General features: G+C 32.3%; 3 protein-coding genes across 8 annotated transcripts in view; all 3 read left to right on the top strand.

Annotated features, from left to right (window-relative positions):
• Positions 1-142: 142 nt before the first annotated feature.
• Positions 143-4,120, top strand: LOC106715292 (4-coumarate--CoA ligase 1). The gene is made up of 9 exons (XM_014508563.2): positions 143-382; positions 857-1,064; positions 1,310-1,652; positions 1,867-2,029; positions 2,398-2,537; positions 2,771-2,909; positions 3,031-3,252; positions 3,430-3,600; positions 3,958-4,120. The coding sequence occupies exons 1-9, from the start codon at positions 266-268 to the stop codon at positions 4,081-4,083; spliced, it is 1,629 nt and encodes a 542-aa protein (XP_014364049.2). The 5' UTR covers positions 143-265; the 3' UTR covers positions 4,084-4,120.
• A 594-nt stretch (positions 4,121-4,714) lies between these two features.
• Positions 4,715-19,555, top strand: LOC106715313 (serine proteinase stubble). Of its 6 annotated transcripts, none has more exons than XM_045682422.1 (9): positions 7,842-7,875; positions 10,852-11,383; positions 12,423-12,602; positions 16,123-16,512; positions 17,679-17,856; positions 18,288-18,480; positions 18,810-18,914; positions 19,134-19,241; positions 19,379-19,555. In XM_045682422.1, the coding sequence occupies exons 2-9, from the start codon at positions 11,038-11,040 to the stop codon at positions 19,553-19,555; spliced, it is 1,677 nt and encodes a 558-aa protein (XP_045538378.1). In that variant the 5' UTR covers positions 7,842-7,875; positions 10,852-11,037. The 6 variants fall into 6 exon arrangements, with proteins under 6 accessions (XP_045538379.1, XP_014364078.2, XP_045538378.1 ...); XM_014508589.2 differs by lacking the exon at positions 7,842-7,875 and adding an exon at positions 7,876-7,909; XM_045682421.1 differs by lacking the exon at positions 7,842-7,875 and adding an exon at positions 7,884-7,931.
• A 3,035-nt stretch (positions 19,556-22,590) lies between these two features.
• Positions 22,591-23,713, top strand: part of LOC106715312 — a 36,716-nt gene continuing 35,593 nt past the window's right edge. The window contains exon 1 of the mRNA XM_014508588.2: positions 22,591-22,983. The gene's annotated coding sequence lies outside the window, so the exon portion shown is untranslated. The remainder of the gene's footprint in view (positions 22,984-23,713) is intronic.

Below are 23,713 nucleotides of genomic sequence, written 5' to 3'. Positions count from 1 at the left end.
TCCATAATAATAATTACGTGAGCATACAATATAATTTATACAAACTTATCAAGAAAAAAATAAAGTCGACCTCAATGCTAGATAACAATGCTTGTTCTTACTACGTGTTGTTGACTCATTATCGTAAACAACAACAGAGCATTGAAATACATACGTGTCACTACAGGCGGGGAGCGTGCAGGGGGCGCTGCGACACGACTGTTGATCTGTATAGTTATCCATATAAAGCAGTATCATATAAAACGTAATAGAGGACGGTTCAATAATGTTGAAAAATCCTAAATATGTGTATGGAGAGGAAGATCTATATTTACCAGCCCATTTAAACTTTGGATCGTTTATGTTGAAAAATTTGTGGATGAATAAAGACAAAGTAACATTGGTAAGTGATGCTTTTTGATAACAATTTAATGTGATTTAAAAACAAAATCAAAATAGAATAATTATACAATTGATGATTGAATTTGAAATATGAATGATATAATTTAAATAGAATTGGACTGTTATTAATTTGCCAACCATAGATTAAAACATTTCGGATTTATTTGTGTTGAGCCTCAATATTAAATCAAACTAATATTATAAATGCGAATGTTTAGACGGATGGATGTTTATTTGAAGGTACCTCCGGAACGGCTCAAAGGATCTTGATGAAATTTGGCACAGATGTAGAACATAATCTGGAAGAACGCATTTTTATTTATTAAGATTTTTCTTAATGCCGCGGGGACGAAGTCGAGGGCGACAGCTAGTTTATTTATAATTAAAGTACAATATACAAACGAACTAAACAAACTTTTTTTGCTCCTAAAGAACAAAAGTAAACCCAATGACTTATTTCATTGTAAAATTTCAGACCAATGGATCAACACACGAAACGCTCACTTGTGGTGAAATAGCTCAAGAGGCTATGAATCTAGCGGTATCACTGAGAAACATTGGTCTTAAAAGAGGAGAAGTGGTAGCAATTTGTTCAGAAAACAGAAAGGAATTCTGGGGTACTGTAATCGGAATCATCTGCGCCGGTGGTGTAGTGACTACGCTCAATCCAGGTTATAGTAAAGGTAACAAAAATTTAAATTATAATTAAAGAATCCAATTTTGAGATACACTTAAGTATTAATTACCTATAACTTCGTTAAATATTGGCTTATTAATATGTCTTGAACCAAGAAGAAATTTATTTTCGTTTATTTCGCAAAGGAAAATAAAGTCTTTGAAATTTACATTAAGGGTTTCGTCTTTGTATCTTGGAATATAGTTTTTATATTTTTGTAAGCAATTGAAATGCTATTTCTCTAATTTACAGATGAATTAAAACATGTGATGAATATATCAAAACCAAAATATGTTTTTTGTTCACCAAACACCTACGTTACATGTGGAAAAACACTGAAATCTGTCAGCAGTGTTAGTAAAATTATATTATACGGAGATGTATACAATAAAGAAAATAATACTCTATCGTACAATAATCTGGCAAAGACAAATGAAAAGGGAGAAGTTGAAAAGTATATTGACTACGAAGAATTTGAAGTGGTAGAAGTAAACGGACAAATAGATACTCTTTTTATATTATATTCATCAGGAACTACAGGACTACCTAAAGGAGTTATGCTAACTCACCTTAATGTATTAATTTCATGCAGTTTGTACGTATGTGTATTTATTGTTGGTAATTTAGAGGATTAGAAGAAAATTAATTTGATTGTAAGATAATTATTGACGAATTAATGGCTTCAGTAAAGCTTTACTGCATTTGAAAATCTTTATGAAGATGTAGCTGATGAATTCTTCCTCTGAGAGATTTTTTGATGCTTTATCTGTTAAAGTGTAACCATTAACAAAGCAAGTCTATTTTTCAAGGGAATCAACAATGCAATCAGATGCAGTAAATCTTATAATAACGCCTTGGTACCATACAATGGGACTCATTGGAACGTTAAGAGGTCTATCATCAGCAATCAACGTTGTATTCTTACCAAAATTTGAAATAGAATCGTATCTCAATACAATACAACAATACAAGGTAATAAAATAAAATTGTAACGACAAATAAGAAGTATTGGTATACAGGAAACAAAAGTAGAGCCATGTATGTGATAGTTGCGCAACTAAATGCAAAACACTTCTTTATAACAATGATATGAGAAGCCGATGTCTGTTACTATCTACTATATTTGTTAAAATACTTAATCAATTTAACTTCACTTTTAACTTTTCATTAATGTTTCCATTTTTGATGAGGATATTTTTGTGATTTTAGTTACTTGTGCTGTGTCCTATGAAATCTTGTTCGTACACTTCTTTGCGTGATAAATAAACCGTGAATATCGATTTTGTTTTAATGTCGTATCTGATGCTACTCGTAATTTGTTAATAGAAGATATTTCACAGGTGAATTTGCTAATAGTTGTTCCACCTGTGTTGGTCGCTCTTTGCAAATACCAATCCAACCATGACGTCAGTTCTGTTAACGTGATATATTCCGGCGCCGCGCCTCTACATGGAGATACTATAAAAGATGTTCATAAAAGGTAATCGAATCAGTAATAACTTATTCGGAATTTCTTCTTCTTCTTGTTCGGATTTATTTTCACTCAATCAACGAACTTACCAAAATGTAATTATCATTTTGTCCTAAGCACGATAAATGCTAACTAAACATTTACTTATAATTGGGACTAAGGATGAAAATTGTGTAAAATTTAAGGAAATTTGGTTCAAAGATAAAAAAGAAAGATCAATAATTAAGATAGCATATTTGCAGATTTCCAAAGCTACAATCAGTATTGCAAGGATATGGGATGACTGAAGTGACGCTAGCAGTAGCGCGGGACGTTCAAAGTAAAGCTCATTTGGCCAAGCCTGGTGGGGTTGGATTCATAGTTAAGAATACTGTTATTAAGGTGTGAAGTTACATTATTTTTATACGATACATGACTGCTCATAGAATTTTCATCCTTCTTCATTATATTAGATGTACCGAAGATGATTCCGTTTGTTATAATTAATTATTTACTCTCACAGGTAGTAGACATACATACAAGAGAACCTTTAGGACCAAACCAACCCGGCGAGATTTGTGCGAAAGGTGTTATTGTAATGAAAGGTTACGTAGGCAAAAGTAAAGAAGATGATTTTGACGACGAAGGTTTCTTTAAAACAGGCGACATTGGTTACTACGATGAAAACAAATATTTCTTTATTGTTGATCGACTCAAGGAACTTATCAAATACAAAGCTTATCAGGTATATTGGGTAATTAAGATAAGCAAATTCTTTACAATGTTATCATATTTTATGTAAGTTATAAGTAATTCTGGTAGAATTCAAATTACCTAGAACAATTTACAGCGACTAATGTTTTTTGAAAAGTAATGAATCTGTTACAACCTATAGTCTATGTTCCTCACTTCAATGTATCAGGTGCCACCAATGGAATTGGAAGCAGTACTGCTACAGCACCCTGCAGTGCGTGACGCGGGCGTAGTTGGCCTGCCGCATGCATCGGCGGGTGAGGTGCCTCTAGCATTTGTTGTTCTGCAACCCAACGCCAACGCGACGGAAAAGGAACTCCAGCAATTTGTAGCTGATAGAGTATGTTTACATATTTAGATTGCCAACCCTTCCAGAATCCTAGCCGATATGAGTTGCGTCTAAACTTTGTTCTTACCGTATTTTATTTGTTTTCCGCAAAGATTTATATTGTTATATAAATCTTTGGTTTTCCGTACATAACTTCTTCCTATATCTTTACGCTCTGGTCTTTCCTAAATAATCTTAATACGCAAATTTTTTTGGGTAGATGCTTACTTACTTAAATATAAGTAATCACTACTTTATAATGTCAAGTTAGTTATTTTCCTGTCGAAGTTTTATTTCTAATAGACATCTTTAATTTCGTCTACTCGTGCTTTGGTTTGGTACATTGATTGATATTTGAATATTTTTCAGTTGTCAAATCCAAAACATTTACGTGGCGGAGTGCGATTCGTGGAGGAGATTCCTAAAAATCCAAGTGGAAAGATATTAAGGAAACGCTTGCGAGAGATGATCAAGAATAGAAAGAGTAAACTTTGAATCGCAGAGAAGAATTAACTGACTCCAAATTTTTAAAAATATACTAATTATCGATATTATTATTTGCTTTTTGTTAAAGGAATCCTTGCGTTATATTCGTAATATTGAGTTTGTGCGTTACATAATCGTTCTGTCCGTAGCAAGGACCTTTTAACTACATTTTAATTACATTTATACTTTAAGCTGTTAAAAATGATTATATAAACACATTTCTCTGAGCTTGCTTGTCAACGATCGAATTTTGGCCACTCGCGCGACCGCTTCTCGACTTTGCGGCCGTCGCTTTCGCTTTTTTATATAAAAATCTGTAACTCTCCTATCGATAGTCTGTCACTTATCACCGCGTACGGTACTTGCAATTTTCGGACTCGGACGTTAGAAAATTACCAACTTGAAGTGGATTTAGTACAAATAAAATAAACAAGTGATTGTTTTAAAAGTGACTAGTCTATAACTAACACACTTTTCTAGTAGAGTCGACACATGAAAAATTGTTAAAAACAATTTTATTAAAGTCAACCCAATGCTGACAAATCTTAATGATGAATAACATTATAATTTCATCAGCTAAATTATTAATACTTATTCATTTATTAAAAAAAATTGTGCCGGCATTATGTGAAAGTTTAGAAGACTTAGATGTGGTAAATGAAAATTTATTCTATAGTAAAAATATGATCAATGATGAAGGTAATCCAGGACTCTTAAGGTTATTAAATGAAAAGAAATTCAACTCAGAATTAATTAAAAACGTAGGCAAAGAAACGGATGTCGTGAATCATTATGAAGATATAACTATTTTAGATTCTGACGGACATTTAAAAAATTTAAAATACAAATCGGCAAGTGTACCAGTGAAATTACAAAGAGTGTTACAAAGTGACGAAAACATCAAAAAACATAGTGACAAAGTGACGGAAAGTGATACACAAGTTGAAAGTACTTTGAAAGGCGACAACCAAAATATCAATATCGACTCAAGTCGATATAAATCGAAATTTTTCGACGAACTAGGACGTAAGTATATCTTTAAATAATATTTTTGATACTCTAATTAATCTTACTTCGGTTAAAGTTGAAAATTTAACCCAAAATATAACAAATATCATTTAATAAAAAATCAGTCAGGAGGACGCGATATTTTCGTGCCGATTGCTAATTCTTCGAAGTGAGTCGCTTCCATGTTCTAAACTGTGATAATTTTCATAGCATACAAAAAAGTACATACGCTATTACTAAAACATACTTATCATCTCAGTTTTCTGGCTGACTGATTTTGTAAATTTAATTCTAGCAAACATTTAAAGAAAAATAGATGTGAAGTGCCTTGAAATTCCATTGCTGAAAGACAATATGATTTTATACAAGTATTTCGACACTGGAAACGCACCGCATCAATAAACACAATACATAAGAGTTCGGAAGTGAGGTGTGTGTAGTCAGTCGTTTTGTAAGGTTACGACACACCGCGTTAGGGAGAAAGCGGTGTCCGGTTTTCGTAATTACAGATTATTCAATGTTATGCGTAGCTTATAACGATAATTTTTTGCAAATCAATGAATTAATGTTATGTAAGTCTTTAAATAACAATCACTGTAGGAATAAACAAAGGAATAAGATTAAAGGTTTACTTAAGAATCCATATTTTTTTTTTGAAGTACCAACTAGAATTTATATTATAGTAGCTTTGACTCTGCTGTTCAGTTGTATATAGTGGATTATTTATTATTCCATAAATAAATATTATTAATAGTATTTTCAATGTAATAAAACCTACAGTAGCTATTTAAGTTCGGAATATTTGCAATAGTCAATTTTCTCCGCAAATTACAAATAGCAATATAACAAGCGAGCGAGATTGCTATTAAAATTTAAGTGAGTTGCAACATAAATCACGAGTGACCTTTGGGGAGGTAGGGAAAAGAGTATACACTTTCTCTCAGCTTAACAACCTCACCACATATAATGACGTAAATTCATGGTCGCGTAACTAAATGATGCAGTGTATATCAGTTAACAGCGACCATGAATTTTAAGTAATTAAAACAGAAACCCATTTCACGCAGCCAAGGTTAAATCTTTGGCCTATTGAATTTCTAATATGTTACCACTTAAAAAACATTACGAAAATGAATTGTGCAGTTTTAAAAGCTATTTGAAGTGCTTAATATCAAAACTCAAATGTCTCCTTATTCATTAAAGCTAGAGTTACGAAAAATAATTGTAAATTAGACATCATTATTTCAAGTTATAGCTTGCTGTAACTAGTAACGTTTGCTAACAAAAATCCTATATGTATAGTCAAAGGTAACTGACACTTTATAAGTTCAATATCCATGTATCCAGTAGCAATATCCGTTATTGGATATAATCAAGTGAGAACATGTCTGTAACCAATACTCAAGCGGAAACTTCCGCACGCAAGTTCACTGACTAAACATGTTTAGAAAAACATATTTTCGTCTCTATTATTCAAATAGCATGCGAAGGATGATAGTTATATTGTACATAGACGTTTACATAAGTAACATATAAATTGCTATTAATCTTATTAATTTTCTAGTTCGACCGCGGCTTTCCTATTGCGAAAATTGTGGATGCGAATTGTATAAGAGAAATTTTTTACATAAATTAAAAACACTCAAATATATCACATGTCTTTATATCCATTTCGAATTTGGAATTTCGAACAACTTTTTAGACAATTTTTAGATCATGCGTAGATTTGGTATACGCATTTAAATAATGTACTCATACGAAATATCTGAGTATGTTCTAATAATTTTATAAAGTGAATTCTCATCAAGCTTTCTCACGTGACAAACAAAATAAATCCAAGACGCATTGCCCCAATTTTTTGCATCTCCCAAATCTTAATACCGTTCTAATCTACAAAGCTAGATCGAAATTCTGAGATCAAGAGTGTCGCGTTCTAAATATAAAAATTAAAAAGTAAAACCGGAGGCAGCTTTCCAGCCGCTCTCGCCGACGATACCTCTCTCTGGCGCCAGCAGGGGTTACAAACATTTTCATTTTCTGACCACTGTAAATCGCTGCACGTATTCAAATAAGAACTTTATAGAGATAATAAAAGCACGGAAAAGTACGGATGTGAAAATCAATTCCAATACTTAAGCTCGCATTATTGTGTTAAACAGTTAAGCTCTATTGCAATTTAAAGGAAACTTTTATAAATTCGTAGGAACAAACTATAAACACGTTACAGATTTGGGTTACTGAGCTGAGATTTTGAGATTTAATATCAGAAAACCTGTTTTGGTTCAAATAATTGCTTAATTTTTTCTATCGGGAGGGGGGGGGGCGGATCTTAAAGCTCCTGACGTGGAACTACACATAACTACTAAAATCCACTCGCTGGCCATCACCTAGTGTGACAGACGGGGCTCCGGTGTCTCCGGTGGGATGCACTGATGAAAATAATTGTTTTCCTATAAAGAGTGATTACATCACTGAGTAGATTACATTTAAAACATATGTCATACTCATAAGTAACATAACGTAAATCGTTCTAATCCTTAACAATTGCTGGAATCGAAATCGTTCTCGTGACAAAGGATTGATTTCGTAACAAAATTTAACGAAAGTAAAATGTTAAGTACCCCTGGCTCCTATAATGAACCGTCTTCGTGTGGCGACAGCAGACAGCAGTGTCGCGGTGATGCTAAAATCAAAAGCACGTTTTCTTTTAAAACTTTATAACAATGACTTAAAAAAAATCATTAAAATTATCGGATCGTGACCTGTTTTAGTTTAATTTTGTGTCTGTTCCAAGTAATTAAGAAAAAAACATATTGTCTACTTTATCGTAAGTTTGTAGTTCATATGTGGTAAGTAGGCATCGTTACTCTATTCGAAAATTGGGTAAGAGCTAAAAGCATCGTATAAGTTTTCATGTTAAGTCTAATAAGTAACTGAAAGTTCAAATGTTATAAAATAGAAAATAGCAGTAAAAAAAGGTAACTTTTTTGATTTCAATTTCCAGTCGAAGTTTCTATATAAAGAAAATAAAGTTTTAGAAATTTGAAGTGGTTTGGAAATTAACGTGCAATTATTGAATACTAATAACAGTTTTGATGCTTCATTTCTTAAGTCGAAATTAAAAAAAGTAACTCAAATACGACGTTTTTTTAAAAGAAACTAGTAGTGATCGCTTTTATATTTTCTACAATTACCAGAATTACTCAAGGAATCTTTTTTAAAGAAAACATATGTTAATATGTACTATGTACTAATAAATTAATTAAAGATAACAAAGAATAATAGAGCTTTCAATAATTCTACTAGAAATATCGGTTTAATTTTACATTATTTTATCCAAACAAAAATTACACACAAGGAGACATTAAAGAATTTTTAGTAAAGTTAATTTCTGTATTTGCTGCTCAATTAACTACTACACATGTGCACATCATATCCGGGCTAAGGCAGTGTTTCATTTTAGACTTCCATATTTTTGCATCACAAAAACGTTACGAAAGTCATTGTGATGCGGAGATGAATGCTCTTCGTAATAATATGTCGCGTTCTGTTTCACGCAAAGCGATCACACAATCGTGACACATATGTCCCAATTGCAACTAAAGCCTTCAATTTAGAATTTAAATTTTCTGACCTTGATTCGAAAGACACGATCAAAGACTGGGTTAAATTTTAACCTAAATATCTATTCAATAAATTGGTTTACTTAAGAAATTCTAATCTACTAGCTTATCATGACTTCACATTAATAAGGCGTGTGCCTGAAATTCTCCCAATATAAATTACTAGCGAAGAAATCATTAAAAACATGACATGATAATACTTTGTGATTCGTTACGTTACTTTTATCTTTAAAACCTAGAATCTCAGCTATTTTATAAAGTAAAGATATTCCTCTAGCTCGAGCTATAAGATTTTATAAGATCCCATAATAACAATAAACAATCAAAACGTTTCGTAACGTACAATGCAACAGTAAGTGCTAAAATGGCGCGTTTTAATTTCACGCTAGTTTCGTGCCAAGTGAAACGAAAGTGAGTTGGCGCGAAAAATGAACTGTCAAACATCGCGCGTGGACTCCCCGCACGTTTCGTTCGACGCAGTCGTACGCATTCACTTTCAGTTTTATTTAGAGTTAAATTGTTACGTAACATTGTTTATTACGGACATTATTATAATCTACATTGACTATTAAAAACATAAAAATATAAAATAATAGTTCCTATTCACAAGTAATAGTTTAAAATATTTTAATAATCACAATTTTCAATTGCTTTTACAAAAAGTTGCACAAAAACAAACCTACACTACTATTATAAAGAAGAAGAATTAGTATTTTTCTATGTAACAAATAAACTCAAAAACCACTGAACCGATTACAAAAATTAGAAAACTACATTATCACTGAGTAACACAGGCTATATGAATTTTTAGGTTGTTTTAATATCGCGTGCAAAAACTAGTTAAAAATAATTTTAAGAAAGAGTCGTATACAAATTCTTATGTATAATGAGGAAAACCGATCCAAAATATAAAGCTTTCTAAACATTAATCCAACGACTCAACTGTAATAATAGAAAAAAGTACCATAGAGAAATTGTGGTATTTTCAAGAACTTCCGAAAATCCGGAAGCGAATGAAATGGATTAGTCACAAATTGTTCACGACAACTAAATTGCTAAATTAAACTTAAATTTACCATAACAGATACTAAAGGAAAGCAGTCTAGACTTAAGACTTAACTTGAGACAAGCTTGACCAAGCACCCTTAACCCACTACAAGCTTTGAATATTCAATTTTAAAAGCCATTTCCTTAAAGTATAATCTTAAATTAAATTTCTAGATTCAAGAATAGAGCAACTTAGCTCTATTAAGTAAACTCTAACTAACTCTCCTTCAAAAGCAAGTGAATGTAGACACTGAAATATTCAATACAGGACTGCATTTCCTTTAGGTTTTACATTCACTTAGGCCGTTTTACGAATACATAAGGCCGCGTTTTGGAAAGCTAAGGCGAAAGTCGTGTCTGCAAACTATGGTGTGTCGCGAACTGCAATGTTTTGATACTTGCATACATACATAAAAATTTAATATTCTTCTTTTGCAAAACAATAAATCTTATAAACATAGGAAGAATAAATTCGTGTTTTTAATAAAACAATAGTAAATAATAGTACCTTTCAAACAATCAAAAGCGGCCCCAATTCTTTTATTTATTACTTTTAAATATTATTTTGTTTACTTATATTGACCATACTTGGATTTGAAAAAAAAGCTATTTGCAAAAAAAATATAATCTATCATTGATAAATTAATCATAGATTTTTCCACGATCAAAATAATGAATCCATGTTGAGTCATTTGGGACTGGACGCTCTGTCGGAATTAATTACATCAATAACATATTTAAACTAAGTTTATTTAAATCGCAGGTTAACTATTGCCTATAAATATATCCATTACTTATAAACTACAATGCAGTCGTTGCTAAAAAAGAACATGTAGTACTTATAATAAAAGAAAGCTTACAAAATTAACAAATGAAAGCTTTGTATAAATCTGATTTATTATTTTTAAACTACTTCCTATCACTTGTTGATATTTCTTTTAAAACTAAGTATTTGAATTGCTGTTATATAATTTCGTAGTTGGCTAATCCTTTTCTAAATGCTTAACCGGATGAGTAACGATGTCTAATCTTTAACTCCACTTAATGATATTTTAATGAGGCGTTATATAAATCGAATCTGCATAATCATTATTTCTAGTGTACCTCAAAGAAAATGTTACTGTCGGCTACTGACAGAAAGTGAAAAGAAACGCACCGTAGCGCGCAACTCTTTACTTCCGAAACACAACCGCGATCGGACGTCTCAATAAAAATAAAGTTAAATAAAAAATAAAGAAAAATGACAAAACGGTGAACAGACAATGGGCCAAATAAAAAAGTGAAAATGTGTACACAATACGTAATACCCGATTCGATCGCGGGAAGATTTCAAAAAAAGAACTTCAAAATACGCAGAAGAGTTTGTGATGTGAATTATAAATTTGGAACGTTTTTATTTTTTTTATTGTCAACGGCTTTTATAAGTTGCGTGCACTCTGAAAGTGACAATGACGTCTTGACTTTAGAAGACTTGAACTTAAAAGATGATATTGCATCGGATAGAAGACGACCAGCCAATGAGCAGGAAAAAGATATTCTTCTTCTAGATGCATTAGGAAGAAGGAAAGGCTCTTATCATAACTCTTATGGCGCTCCACAGGAAGATTCTATTATGGATTTATTAGGCAAAAGTGAGTATTTGCAAACAATAATCGCCCAAACAAAGTAACTATATTTAGAACCAAGAAATAATTATTTAGTTACACAAGTATTTTTCGATCACATTTTGTACTAACCGATCCACATGAACTTTATTTCTTGGAATTCAATTAATATTCAACAATCGAAATTAAACCTATAAAGTATACTGAAAACTCTCTAATAATCATACTAATAGCTTTTATTTGCTAACAATTAGATAATTCAGAACCTGTTTTTTTAATCATATGTATTAGCAATTTGTTTTACATTTCAGTATAACTCTGTATATCAAAGACTATTAATTTTCACCTAAACAACAACATGTAATTTCTTAATGTTTCACATTATGTTCTGCAAATATTCAGTTATAAAATAATTTTAGAAAATCGTCAGAATACATATTTTTTTTTGTTTCTATAGTTGTAGAATTGTAGTAAAATTTCAACTGAAAATAACATAAGTATTTCAGGGACGTAATTTTAATATTGCTGTTTATACACACCATACGACAGTATAAGTAGTGTTCCCACATCCTAATTTACAAGAATTTAAATTCTTAAAAAGCTAATTCTATTTTTAAAAGAACAACCAATATTTAATAATGTAACGACAGCAAAAAGAGAAAAAAAAACAGTAAACACGCAGCAATGTTAGCGCATAAATCAGTGCTACGGTGATCGACCGACTTGATTATTTTCACTATCAAGTTCAGAATAAACGCTCTTACTATCATTGATTAATGGCGTATTAGTATGTACATATTTTCGCGGTGTAATGAACAGTTTATTTAATTATATTTCTAAATAATTAAACAGGTATTTTGTTGATGTTTGCTACACTTCACTTTGACTTTTATATAAATTGCGTGGATATCGAAAAAACATACATGTTTACCTACTACAAGTTTGACGACTACAAAGATTTGTCTATGTTACCTATTAACTACTATCACAGTTACATAATTGAAGACATTCTTATCTGAAAAGCGTTTATACATATTTAAAATATGTACATACTTTTATTTTTCAGTGATACCGCAAACATGTCGATACCGTGGCGCGAGGTATCCATGCGGGCTGAGCATATCGTGCGTTTTGGGCGGCGGTAAGCCACTGGACCTATGCTCCGGTGGCATGATATGGGCATGCTGCGTCGACAGGGACACCACCGAGAAACCCGTCGAGACAGCACCTGTGGTACATAACGCAAGTAAGTACTCGTCAAAATATTAAATACTCACAAAAAAATAGAATAATCGAAAATTTATTTGATACTTATGAGTGGAAGTGAGTAGAATGGTTATACCATTCAAACAATACAACAAAGTATCCTACTAGAATAGGATAGAATTTATTATTTTTAAAATAGGCGTACAGTGTTTACAATTGTTAATTATATGTAATACAGTCCTTTAGTTCAATGGCTTTATGCATGTGCATTCGTGTAAACGTAAAAATTCATAAAATTGTGATTAACAAAATATATGTGACCTTTAACACGATACGTAAACTTACCTATTTTACTCCATATAAATACCAATATTATAATAACATATGAATACCAAATAAGTATTTTCACCATAATACTTAATATTTACACAGATATTACACAATGTAATGAAACTATAATTTTGTATGTTTCCGACACAGTAAGTATTACTTTAGAATTTTCACGCGGGGACTGAGGTCTTTGTCGTTCTAATATCAAAGTTGCAAAGGACCGTCATTTTTAAATTATTATAAAGGCGTTTACTTCGATTCAGTACGATTGTCATCCTTTACAAGCTTTTAGAAAAAACAGAGACAACGATATGAATCAATATCGTAGGACTGTGAAACAATTAGAGAAGTCCATGATCTTAAACTCGAAACATATTTAGTTGTCTTGAGTTGTGTCGAGTTTTCTCGAGTTGTCTCGAGTTGCCTATCGTTATCATCTAATACAGTTGCTTACGTGCCATGATTTTTATTCACGCAGCATTCTGTTACGAAATCGTAATTCATATTTGTATAACAATAACGCGCTCTCTCCTAATCTTTGGCCCAAGAGAAAAGCGAAAGCAAGTTCACACATCACACGTCCTTATGATAAACAATATATTGCTTACGATTGTTAAAATGGTAAACGCTATTCCTAGCTCGAATATTTCAATCACCATCATCGACATAAATTGTATTAGAATTTGGGCAGCGCCTCTATCGGGCGTAAAGGAGAACAAAAATCTAATTTTGACTTAATTGGCAATGACGATTCGAAAGCGATAGTCACAAATATTCGTGCTAGGCCCATTTACTACAAAAAATACAGTTAGATACTTACTGTTTGGTTAGAGACGTCTTTTTTTTTAACACTGACCGCTGGTGTTTGATCTTATTGACGTCAACTTTATTATAAAAGTGTATGTTTTACCCTTAAATATAAATCAGCAAAGCTGCTTTTACGAGTAGTATAATTACTTTGGCATTTTATTTGTTAAGATCATATTATGAAAGCTTACGGATAATGTTATTTTAATAATAATTATTTGTGGTAAATAATAATATATAATAATGCGATAAAGGGTTAACATATGTTTAAGCTAAAATGTGATTGAAATACTGTTTAAGTTTTTTTTATGGTTAAACCCTTAATATTCTTGAATCTTTCCCTACCGACACAAATCATTGTTAGACTATTGTAACCTGTAGCCCATAAAGTTTGTCTAATTATGAAGTGTATGATGTCATTTGATTCATATTCTTTTTGGAGTGTAATAAGGATAAAGTTGGAGTTGAAACCACTTTAATGCCTATAGTATAAACTAGAAACAAACTCTATTATTTTTATATGTAAATATGGCCAAATGTCAAAAAATGGCGGCCCCGAACAGATGCCCTGATGACCTGGGTAAGTTCACGAGGTGCATTGGATGTGGGCAGCACACGACCTGGTATTGTAGCAATCGATGGGTTCCCTACGTTCAGCATTAGACGAATTCAGGCTGATAATGAGATATGAATTATGAAATAACAAGTAATAAACATTGATTTATTGTAAAACGCTGAATAATATATTATTTAACAAATCGCTGTGAGTACATCACTTGTACCACAGAACAATTCACGCGCTGTTTAGTCTTACCCGTAGATTGCGATGCTTCGCAATCGCAGCTGGGTAGTTACATCCGGCGTATATCTTTGTACTTATGTGATAACTCACATAAACTTCAGATAATTTATACGAAAATAAAACTCTACTATAAGCAATATATAAATCCGATTGTGAAATGATCACATATATCTTTTTTCCATGTAAAGTCCAATTAACGTTGAATTTTCTGCGGCAAACTCTAAAATAATGTAATCTACCCGACTCATATTTACTAGCACAACTGAAAAATCTGGTTGTGGGATTTCCACTGCTTAGATCCTGTAGAAAAACATAAAGTTATCCTTGTTCCCTTCCCTTGTTCTTGTTCCCTTCGGAAAAAAATAGATTTTTCGTCAGAAAACATCCACAATAAGTTAATAGAAAATGAAGGTGTTTTGGGTGAATAGCCCTTTGTTATTAGCCCGATACCTGTACCACAAATATCTCGAACGCGGAGAGATTTAAGTGAAATTTAAGTGAAAGTCTCAAATTGTATCACGTCCATTGGACCGTAAACACAATGGTGTGTAATAACACTGCTTAAGAGCGACACGTGATACGAAAAATAGATGATAATTACGGGATTTCGTTTCGTATCCGGTCGCTGAGTGATCAGTCACGGCAACCTTTCATTTCCGCAAATATACAATTCCGTTTAAGGATTTCTTTGCTATTATAGAGTAGAATTTACGTCTAACAAATTATCGGACGTTAAGGTGAAGAAAAACATTTTTTGGAAAACTGCATACATGGAGATGTTCGAAAATGTATTGAGGGTAAGTAATCCGCACTGGGCCAGCGTGATTGACTAAGGCTCACAATCCGTTTGTATGCTAAAACTCCTTGGTAGAGTCGTCAATAAGTAAGATTAATAATGTTTAATGTAAAATAATTAAAAATCAGTCTGCTTACTACTTTCAATTCAGTAATATTATCAACCGATACTATTATCAAAATGTTATAAGTAACAATCAAATACCATGTTAACTTTATCTTAAGAACCATTTCAACTTGACTCATAAAATGTAGGACAAATACATAAAACGTAACTGTTACGAAATACTTAAGAAAGTAAAAGTTTTCGACACGAAATCTTATAAAGGATGTTTTTATTTTCTGTGTTACGTAATGTAAGCTTTTATTTATAAATAATAAGAATTAGAAAGCTGTGTAAAAGTAAATGTGTTAGAAAAAACATATCATTATTTCTTATGATCTAATTACAAGAAAGGTAATAAAACTGTCCGATAATTTATTTGCATGGCCATTTAGTGACATGAAACGAGTAGAAATCATTAAAAAAACATTATATGCGTGTGATACCACAATTTTCTATGAAAGCAAATGATTTTAGTTCGTATGGTTTCTTTGTCAAATTGAGTACATTAAAATATCGAGAGTCGAAGAAACTGTTATTTTAGTTCTAAACACAAAAACCTCGCGAGTTGACTTTAATATATTAAACAAAATATGTGATAATTTTTTCGTTACATTTTTATTTTTAACTGTTTCATAAATTAGGTAATAATTTAATCGTAAAACAACACCAATAAATATCTTATTAGCATCGTATTAAAACAAACATACGTTTCATAAACAGGTGATCTGATAGAAATCATTGGTACATTTCCACACGACAACTTCGATTACCAGACTGATACTAACCAATTCGAAGATCCAATAATCATCTACACGGAGCCTAACAGACCTAAGCCACACTACAACCGACCGAAACCAGTAACGGACCGGCCTGAACCGGATTCAAGTGGACAGAACCGGCCGAATCTAGATTGGAATAAACCAAATTACGACCAAAATCATTACTATCATGTAAAGCCATCGTACCATGAAAGCACCACATTACATCCAACATTGGACGACTTTTACACATCTAATCATTTCATGGGTGGTGCAAATAACGCGGATGGTGATGATGATTATGTGCCCGTACATACGAGCGATCATAAACCGCAGAAACCAAGTTTTCCGGGTGAGATAAAAAGAATTTCAAACAAAATTACGGCAATTTTCTTGGAATAAAATATTGAAGACGGGAAACTCAAGTTTGAATTTAGATGTTACATTTTCGCTCAAAAAAAAAAAAATTTACGATTTACAAAAGTACGATAATTAAATTGTTTAATGTTCAATTTCGTATTTATTATTAAAAAAAATTAAAACTATAAATAAATGTATATTTTTACGTTAACATTATCCTCACACATAACTTTGCTAACACAAAGACATTTTGTACAATAAATTCTGTTAAAACTTGAGTTTCAATGTCCTCAATAATTGGTATATCTGTTCCTTGCTTCTATACCAGCACTGCGATTTCATAATCATCATGCACTTTCTTATTATTTGTACAGCACCCGCTTTTTTCACATTTTTGGCTATAACACTTGTCGGTGGTGCTTCATGTGTTCAATTATTTGTTTTGTCTAAGAACAGAACATTTGAAGAACAAAGTTTCTTCCCTTGAACATTACCTTGTTTAAAATTAGTGGATCGTGTCTTAAGTTAATGTGCAGAGCCCTATCTTTATGAACACATCACATAAGAAAGATATTTACAAAATGCATTGACGGTACGGTGGTATTAGTCAAATTGTGTTACATAAATGTGGGACTTTGTCCTACTTGGATGATCCGGAGATGAAAATATTTATAAACTAATATAAATTTGAATTTTTATATACAATATTTTTGTTACAATAAAGGTACAGAACAAGATAAGTTTTAATATCAATGAAAAAGTACACGATATAAAACAAACCGTCAAAACGAATAGATGTCAAAGAGAAGATATTAATTTTAAAAATGTTTCACAAAATGTCCAAAAAGCTGGACGCAACCAATTAAAAATAAGAATGACAAACTGTTGATTTTTTCACAATTTATAAGTCTAAATATAAGCGTACTGTTGGTTATTTATATTAATGATGACGTCACTCAAAAATGTAGAGGCTACTCTAGTACTAACTGGGCATCTGTCAGAGATACTAGATTTAAATCTCGCCTACGATTCGTTAGCATTAAGACTGAAGACTAAGAAATGGGTTGTTGCTTACTAATAAAATGGGGGAAAACTACATTACTATCATTTAAAGATATTCTTTTTAGATACTATAATATTTAATTTACACTATTCCAGGTTGTGGCGAGCACTATACCAGGTCCAACAGAATCGTGGGCGGCCACTCGACTGGATTCGGCTCGCACCCCTGGCAGGCCGCGCTGATCAAGTCAGGCTTCCTCAGTAAAAAATTAGCCTGCGGCGGTGCGCTTATATCAGACCGATGGGTCGTCACTGCTGCTCACTGTGTCGCCACGTGAGTCACATATTTTTTTTTTCAAAAACCCTTTTTTTAACAACACTAAAATCATTATACACGGTACACTCAGTGTGTCCACCGAAGTGTCTCTGTAAGAATTCGAGTATGTCTTGATTCATCCGTACAAGTGTAAATAGTACAGAACCATATGTCGCAGTTTCTGTTGTAGTCTATTCGTACCTTTAAGTTACATTGTTTACGACGGTGGTCAAATGTCGGTGTTGTAACAAGCAGTGTTTAGAATGTAGCATTGTTAATTAAAAAGTAAGCCTTTAGTCCTCACATTTTTCTTAGAATTTGTATTATAATTTAATCCTTACTTGCCTTGCTGTATTTCTGTAAATGGCCATCCTATGTTCTTTATACACGACATCAAAAATGATCTAAAAATAAAAATAAATGCATTAAATTGACTACAAATTTTCCAGGACTCCCAACTCACAGTTACGTGTCCGGCTGGGAGAGTGGGACGTGAGAGACGCGGGCGAGAGGTACTCGCACGAGGAGTTTGCCGTGCAGCGCAAAGAGGTGCATCCCTCATACGAACCCGCCGACTTCAGGAATGATGTCGCGCTGGTACAATTAGACAGAGGCGTCGTCTTCAAACAACATATACTGCCGGTAAGTTATTAACATGAAGTTAGTATGTTAGATGCACCTGTTACTGTTTTAATTGACAAAACAGCCGTACAAAAATAAAACCTGAAAGTAAAAAGTAATTGGAATAGAAGGGCAAGTTAGGTATATTAGGGTTTGCTTCCACTGTAGAAGAAGCTGTACTAGAGCAAAATATTTTAATTTCAGATTCTCCAAAGATAATGTGGTATTAACAATGGATACTAGCGCTTATCGACTCGCATGTGCTCGTAGATTATAGAGTGTAGTGTAGAAAATATTTGCTGCAAATCAAATCCTAAACATTGTAAACAAACTGTAATCTGTTTTTCCAGGTTTGTCTACCCCAAAAACAGATGAAGCTTGCGGGTAAGATCGCCACCGTGGCGGGCTGGGGCAGGACCCGGCACGGACAGAGCACAGTACCTTCTGTATTGCAGGTAAAATAGAAAATAAACTTTGCGAATAAAGCGAACAGTCTCATAAAATTGGGTCTTCACATACGAGATTATTAGAATCATGTTTACCGTTGTAAATTATATCCGGACCAAAAAAAATTCTTTGAGCTATTTTCATTAGCATACGTTATAGTCGTGACTCTAACAATCCTATTTGTGTAAGTTCCTACAAATATTAAATAAACTATTTTATTGTAACAGGAAGTAGACGTTGAAGTGATACCGAACGAGCGATGCCAGCGCTGGTTTCGCGCAGCGGGGAGACGGGAAACTATACACGACGTCTTCCTATGTGCCGGTTATAAAGAGGTAAAGACTTGTTAATTTATTATTATTCTGTAAAAATAAAATCTGTACATCCAAAACATTGTCATGAACATAATTGAAATTATATATATATAGTATAACGCCATCTAGTGGTAACTTATAAAAACTATGTATTTCAGGGTGGTCGTGACTCCTGTCAAGGGGATTCTGGGGGACCTTTAACAATGAAGATGGAAGGACGTAGCACCCTCATCGGGCTGGTGTCGTGGGGCATCGGATGCGGCCGCGAGCATCTCCCCGGAGTTTACACAAACATACAGAAGTTCGTACCCTGGATAGACAAACTCATCAGTTAAATATTAATTAAAATACTAATGAAATCTACCATATGACGAAAATCGTGGTGGACAGAAGAAACGGAACGGATATCACAACGGACTCTAAAAAGAAATCCAGAAATTTAAATAAACTTTTCTCGCTGACAGTGAAGCAAATGCGTTTTAAATATTGCAATCAGGCTTCCAGCAACAACTGAGATAATTCGTATCACTCATAAGACTTATGCTTAAATATTATTACGAACAATGTTTTTAGTTTCAATCCAAAATATATTGTATTCATATAATTCTTCAAAGTCTACAACTTTTATGGATAATCTTGCTCGAAATTTACAGATATAGCGAGCAATATAAAAATTATTCAGTTACCAAACATTAACTTGAACTTTAAGAAAGATTGCATTTAATAATATCAACCTTGTAATTGTAATCAAGACTAATTTAACGTCAATTATTTAGCACTAAGTTATTGTTATTTAGACGCACATTAAATAAGAAATGTGATATTTTCTGCTAATAGTAAACTTTTTCTACTTTTGTAAATATTTCTTAATAGTAAATTACTATGTGGTCTAATTTTTTGTTACAATATTTGTATGGATAATTTATTTTTACATTACGTTTTTATTGTTTTGTTTACTATATTAATAGTAAATTAAAATGTTTATACAAAATGTTGTTTTATTTTACATAATCCTAAGGAGCATATTTGTAGAGGAAGGAAAGACACGAGCGGTAATCTATATATATAAAAGAAAGTCGTGTTAGTTACACTATTTATAACTCAAGATCGGTCGAACTGATTTGAGTGAAAATTGGTGGGCAGGTAGCTTAGAACCAGGAAACGGACATAGGATAATTTTTACCACGTTTTCTATTTTTTATTCCGCGCGGACAGAGTCGCGGGTAAAAGCTAGTTTGGAATAATTTAGAAACTAATTAAAAAAGAAAATGAAAATAATTGAATAAAAGGCGAAAAGAAACGATTAGCAACCACTTGGAAGAGAATATATTTTAGACTGATATAATTTTGTATAAAAAAGAAAAGAAAAATATAAAAATATTCTACATTTAAAAATAAAATAAATAAATAAAACATTGACAAAGAGGTCCGATTGTATCGGCAACAATATTAATATGTTATTATACTTAGTAACTTGATTTGATAAACTATGAGAAATTTAGTATAATATAAAATATAGTACTGTTTTTATCTCTACTATTGGCTTAGTACAACCTGGCAACTACAACTTTTTTAATATAATAACACGCCATCTGTTGAGGATAAAGTACTTTCATAATAAAATGAAAGTGATCTATCGATCTCAAATAGTACGTAAACAAATATCCAAGAGATGGAAGCACTTGTAACATTCATAAACATAATTTAACAAATCACGAACAAATAACTTATCGATCAATTCATTTGTTTTAGCATTATCTGGATCTAGATATCAATAAATTAGATTTAATTTTGGCAAATAAAATGTGATAAAGATATTCAAGACATGTATAAGGCATACATGTCTTGAATCTTGCATATTAAAATTATAAGCGCTTTGACTGCGCGTTGAAGTCTTTTGTTAAGAAAAGTTAAACTAATTTCAGCATTATGGTAATATAACACATCATTTGTACCTTAAAATGTAAATTTTCTTTACAGGTTTTTAGTGTTTGTCTGAAAAGTAAATTGTCTGGAATTATGTCATTACATTATGGTTGTCTTAATTTAAAAGTATATTTTGCTTAAATTACTGAACATTAAGATGTTCGAAGTCGACAATTATTATTAAATCTATTTTTAAGCGAACAAGAATTTTATGATCATTCGAAAATTAATTTTATAACATGGGCCATTGAGTTCATTTTACTTCTTTGCGGACTATGTTCTTACTTCATAGTATATTAGTAAGAGGTAAAATCCGGTTCTGCATTGGAAATGGAGGCTGTAAAAAACATATTTGACTTGCAAAAACCTGAGCAGAATTTCAAAATACATTTTGTTCTCAGTATTTATTGACTTGCATAACATGTTCTGAACTGACCATGTCTTCACCGGGCACACATTAAAAATGCTAATCAAGTTGATTTTTTACAAATGTCTTCAAAATTGCTTGACAAAAATGATATTTGATTTCTGATCAATATACACTGCTCTGTTATTACAATGTAATATTTTTATACATTGACATATAATCTCAACTTCCATTAATCTATTTAAAATGATACTTAATTGATTAAAGTGTGAAAAGATGGTAATTCTATATTATACTATGACGACTAAGAACAATTATTGCACAAACAGCTGCTTTATATGAACAAGAAAACAAAAACGAATCACAAACTCTCATGACCATAAATGTGAACAATATCATTGTCTTTAGAACACGTCTTTTTTATTCCATGGACCAGTTTGCCCGCCTTGGAAATGAGATTTTTAGTTTTCATAAGGTAACCTTCAAAGTTTCAGCTCTTAAAAAGGTAACATGTACTTCCAGTTTTTAGTATCCCAGACCGTGAAGCCGACGATATTTTACGGAGAGCCATCAAGTTATGTTTATTTATGGACCACTTGGCGAGCTGTGTTCTTACTTCGAGAGCGAAACAAAAGCCAATACTGATGAGGTTGCATTAAATCTAAATCTATTAACGTAAATAAAACTTATGTATTAAATAATTGGTTTTTTATTTAACAGGAGTACATAACTAAAGATTGCACCCTTCGTGATAAAAGAACAGAGTTATCCTTATCTAAAACCAAAGATTTTAACTCAAATGAAACATTGTATACACATAAGTGTAAATTTAATAAAAAATCTGCACTAAGGGGTGGCTTAGGTGACTACAATTTTGAGTTTGGCAGAAAGAGATCAAATAATTTTATGAACAATACCCAGCAATATATTAGTCATCTCAAAGTCTTCCCGTTATGGCAGAACAAGTTTAAATATCCTTTTTTGACATCATCTTATGTATCAGCTAAGTACAGTCTTGCATGAATTCATCGATATACGACCTTTTTGGCTCCAACGGACCGGTTCGGTCTCGACGCCCGCGCACCGCAACTGGCCAGTTCTACACACGAGGAGCGAACGCGCGGTCGCCATGCGAGAAAAAACGATGATAAAAAACGAATACGAACCACATACAGATACAAATTAGCGTGCTATTTTATTTCAAATTTAGAAAATTATTTCTTGGATCGAATTTTTCATAAATTTGTTTTTAAAATTAAGAAATAATCGTACTGCACTCAAAGCATCTGGCCAGACGAAGGATGTGAACTTTTTTTTTGTAATTATATTTGTGCACCTTCAAAGGAATGTGGTTTTAGTGTCCATGCAAAAAGGACGTGTGTTGTGTGAGATATTTTTATTGTTTCGATGAGTGTGGAGCGAGCCCTTTGCTAATAGTCAGTGTTGTGTAAAAATAAGTTATCGCAAAAGGTAAGAATATTCGCTTTTGTTTTAAGATAGTTGTATTTAACCAATATTTCACAATCCATTGATTTGAACAACAGTTTGTTTGAACAAAAACCACCGACCTCGGAACTTGGACCGACAATTTTAATCACTTACTGAATTATCTGTACCTATTTGATAACTACTTCTACAATTAACATAGATAATAACCATATTCAATATCTTATTTTTATATTAAATAATATTTAAATATACCTGTATTTGTTAAAAAGCTATTTTTACTAATATTATAAATGCGAATGTTTGGATGGATGGATGGATGTTTGTTTGAAGGTATCTATAGAACGGCTCAACGGATCTCGATGAAATTTTTCATAATAGAAAAGAGAAATAAATAGGCTTATCATATTTTTTACTAATTAGACGGAGTGGCGGGCGACAGCTAGTTTAATAATAATTGTTAACATTTCAAATATCTTACTTAATATTATAAATGCGAAAGTTTAGATGGGTTGATGTTTGTATGATGCACGGCTCAAAGGATCTTGATGAAATTTGACAGATGTAGAACATAGTTTGGAAGAACACATAAGCTACTTATTTTTATTTCCGCGCGGACGGAGTTGCGGGCGACAGCTAGTAAACTTATACGACTGCTACTAATATGAATGTTTTACACCGCTTGTAGAGGTCGTAAAATATGTAAGACAAGGATCATTAAACGCCCCTCCACTTATCTTGTGGTCAGTAATTA

Source organism: Papilio machaon, chromosome 19, assembly GCF_912999745.1.
Source record: "Papilio machaon chromosome 19, ilPapMach1.1, whole genome shotgun sequence".
Lineage (NCBI taxonomy): Eukaryota > Metazoa > Arthropoda > Insecta > Lepidoptera > Papilionidae > Papilio > Papilio machaon.
This window is presented reverse-complemented; position numbering and strand designations above follow the sequence as displayed.

Coding starts and splice junctions, on each gene's coding strand:
- LOC106715313 (XM_045682422.1), top strand. CDS start 11,038: ATGTGTACACAATACGTAATACCCGATTCGATCGCGGGAAGATTTCAA. Junction 16,513..17,678: donor GCAGAAACCAAGTTTTCCGG/GTGAGATAAAAA, acceptor ACACTATTCCAG/GTTGTGGCGAGCACTATACC. Junction 18,915..19,133: donor CAGTACCTTCTGTATTGCAG/GTAAAATAGAAA, acceptor TTATTGTAACAG/GAAGTAGACGTTGAAGTGAT.
- LOC106715292 (XM_014508563.2), top strand. CDS start 266: ATGTTGAAAAATCCTAAATATGTGTATGGAGAGGAAGATCTATATTTA. Junction 1,065..1,309: donor CAATCCAGGTTATAGTAAAG/GTAACAAAAATT, acceptor TCTAATTTACAG/ATGAATTAAAACATGTGATG. Junction 3,601..3,957: donor AGCAATTTGTAGCTGATAGA/GTATGTTTACAT, acceptor AATATTTTTCAG/TTGTCAAATCCAAAACATTT.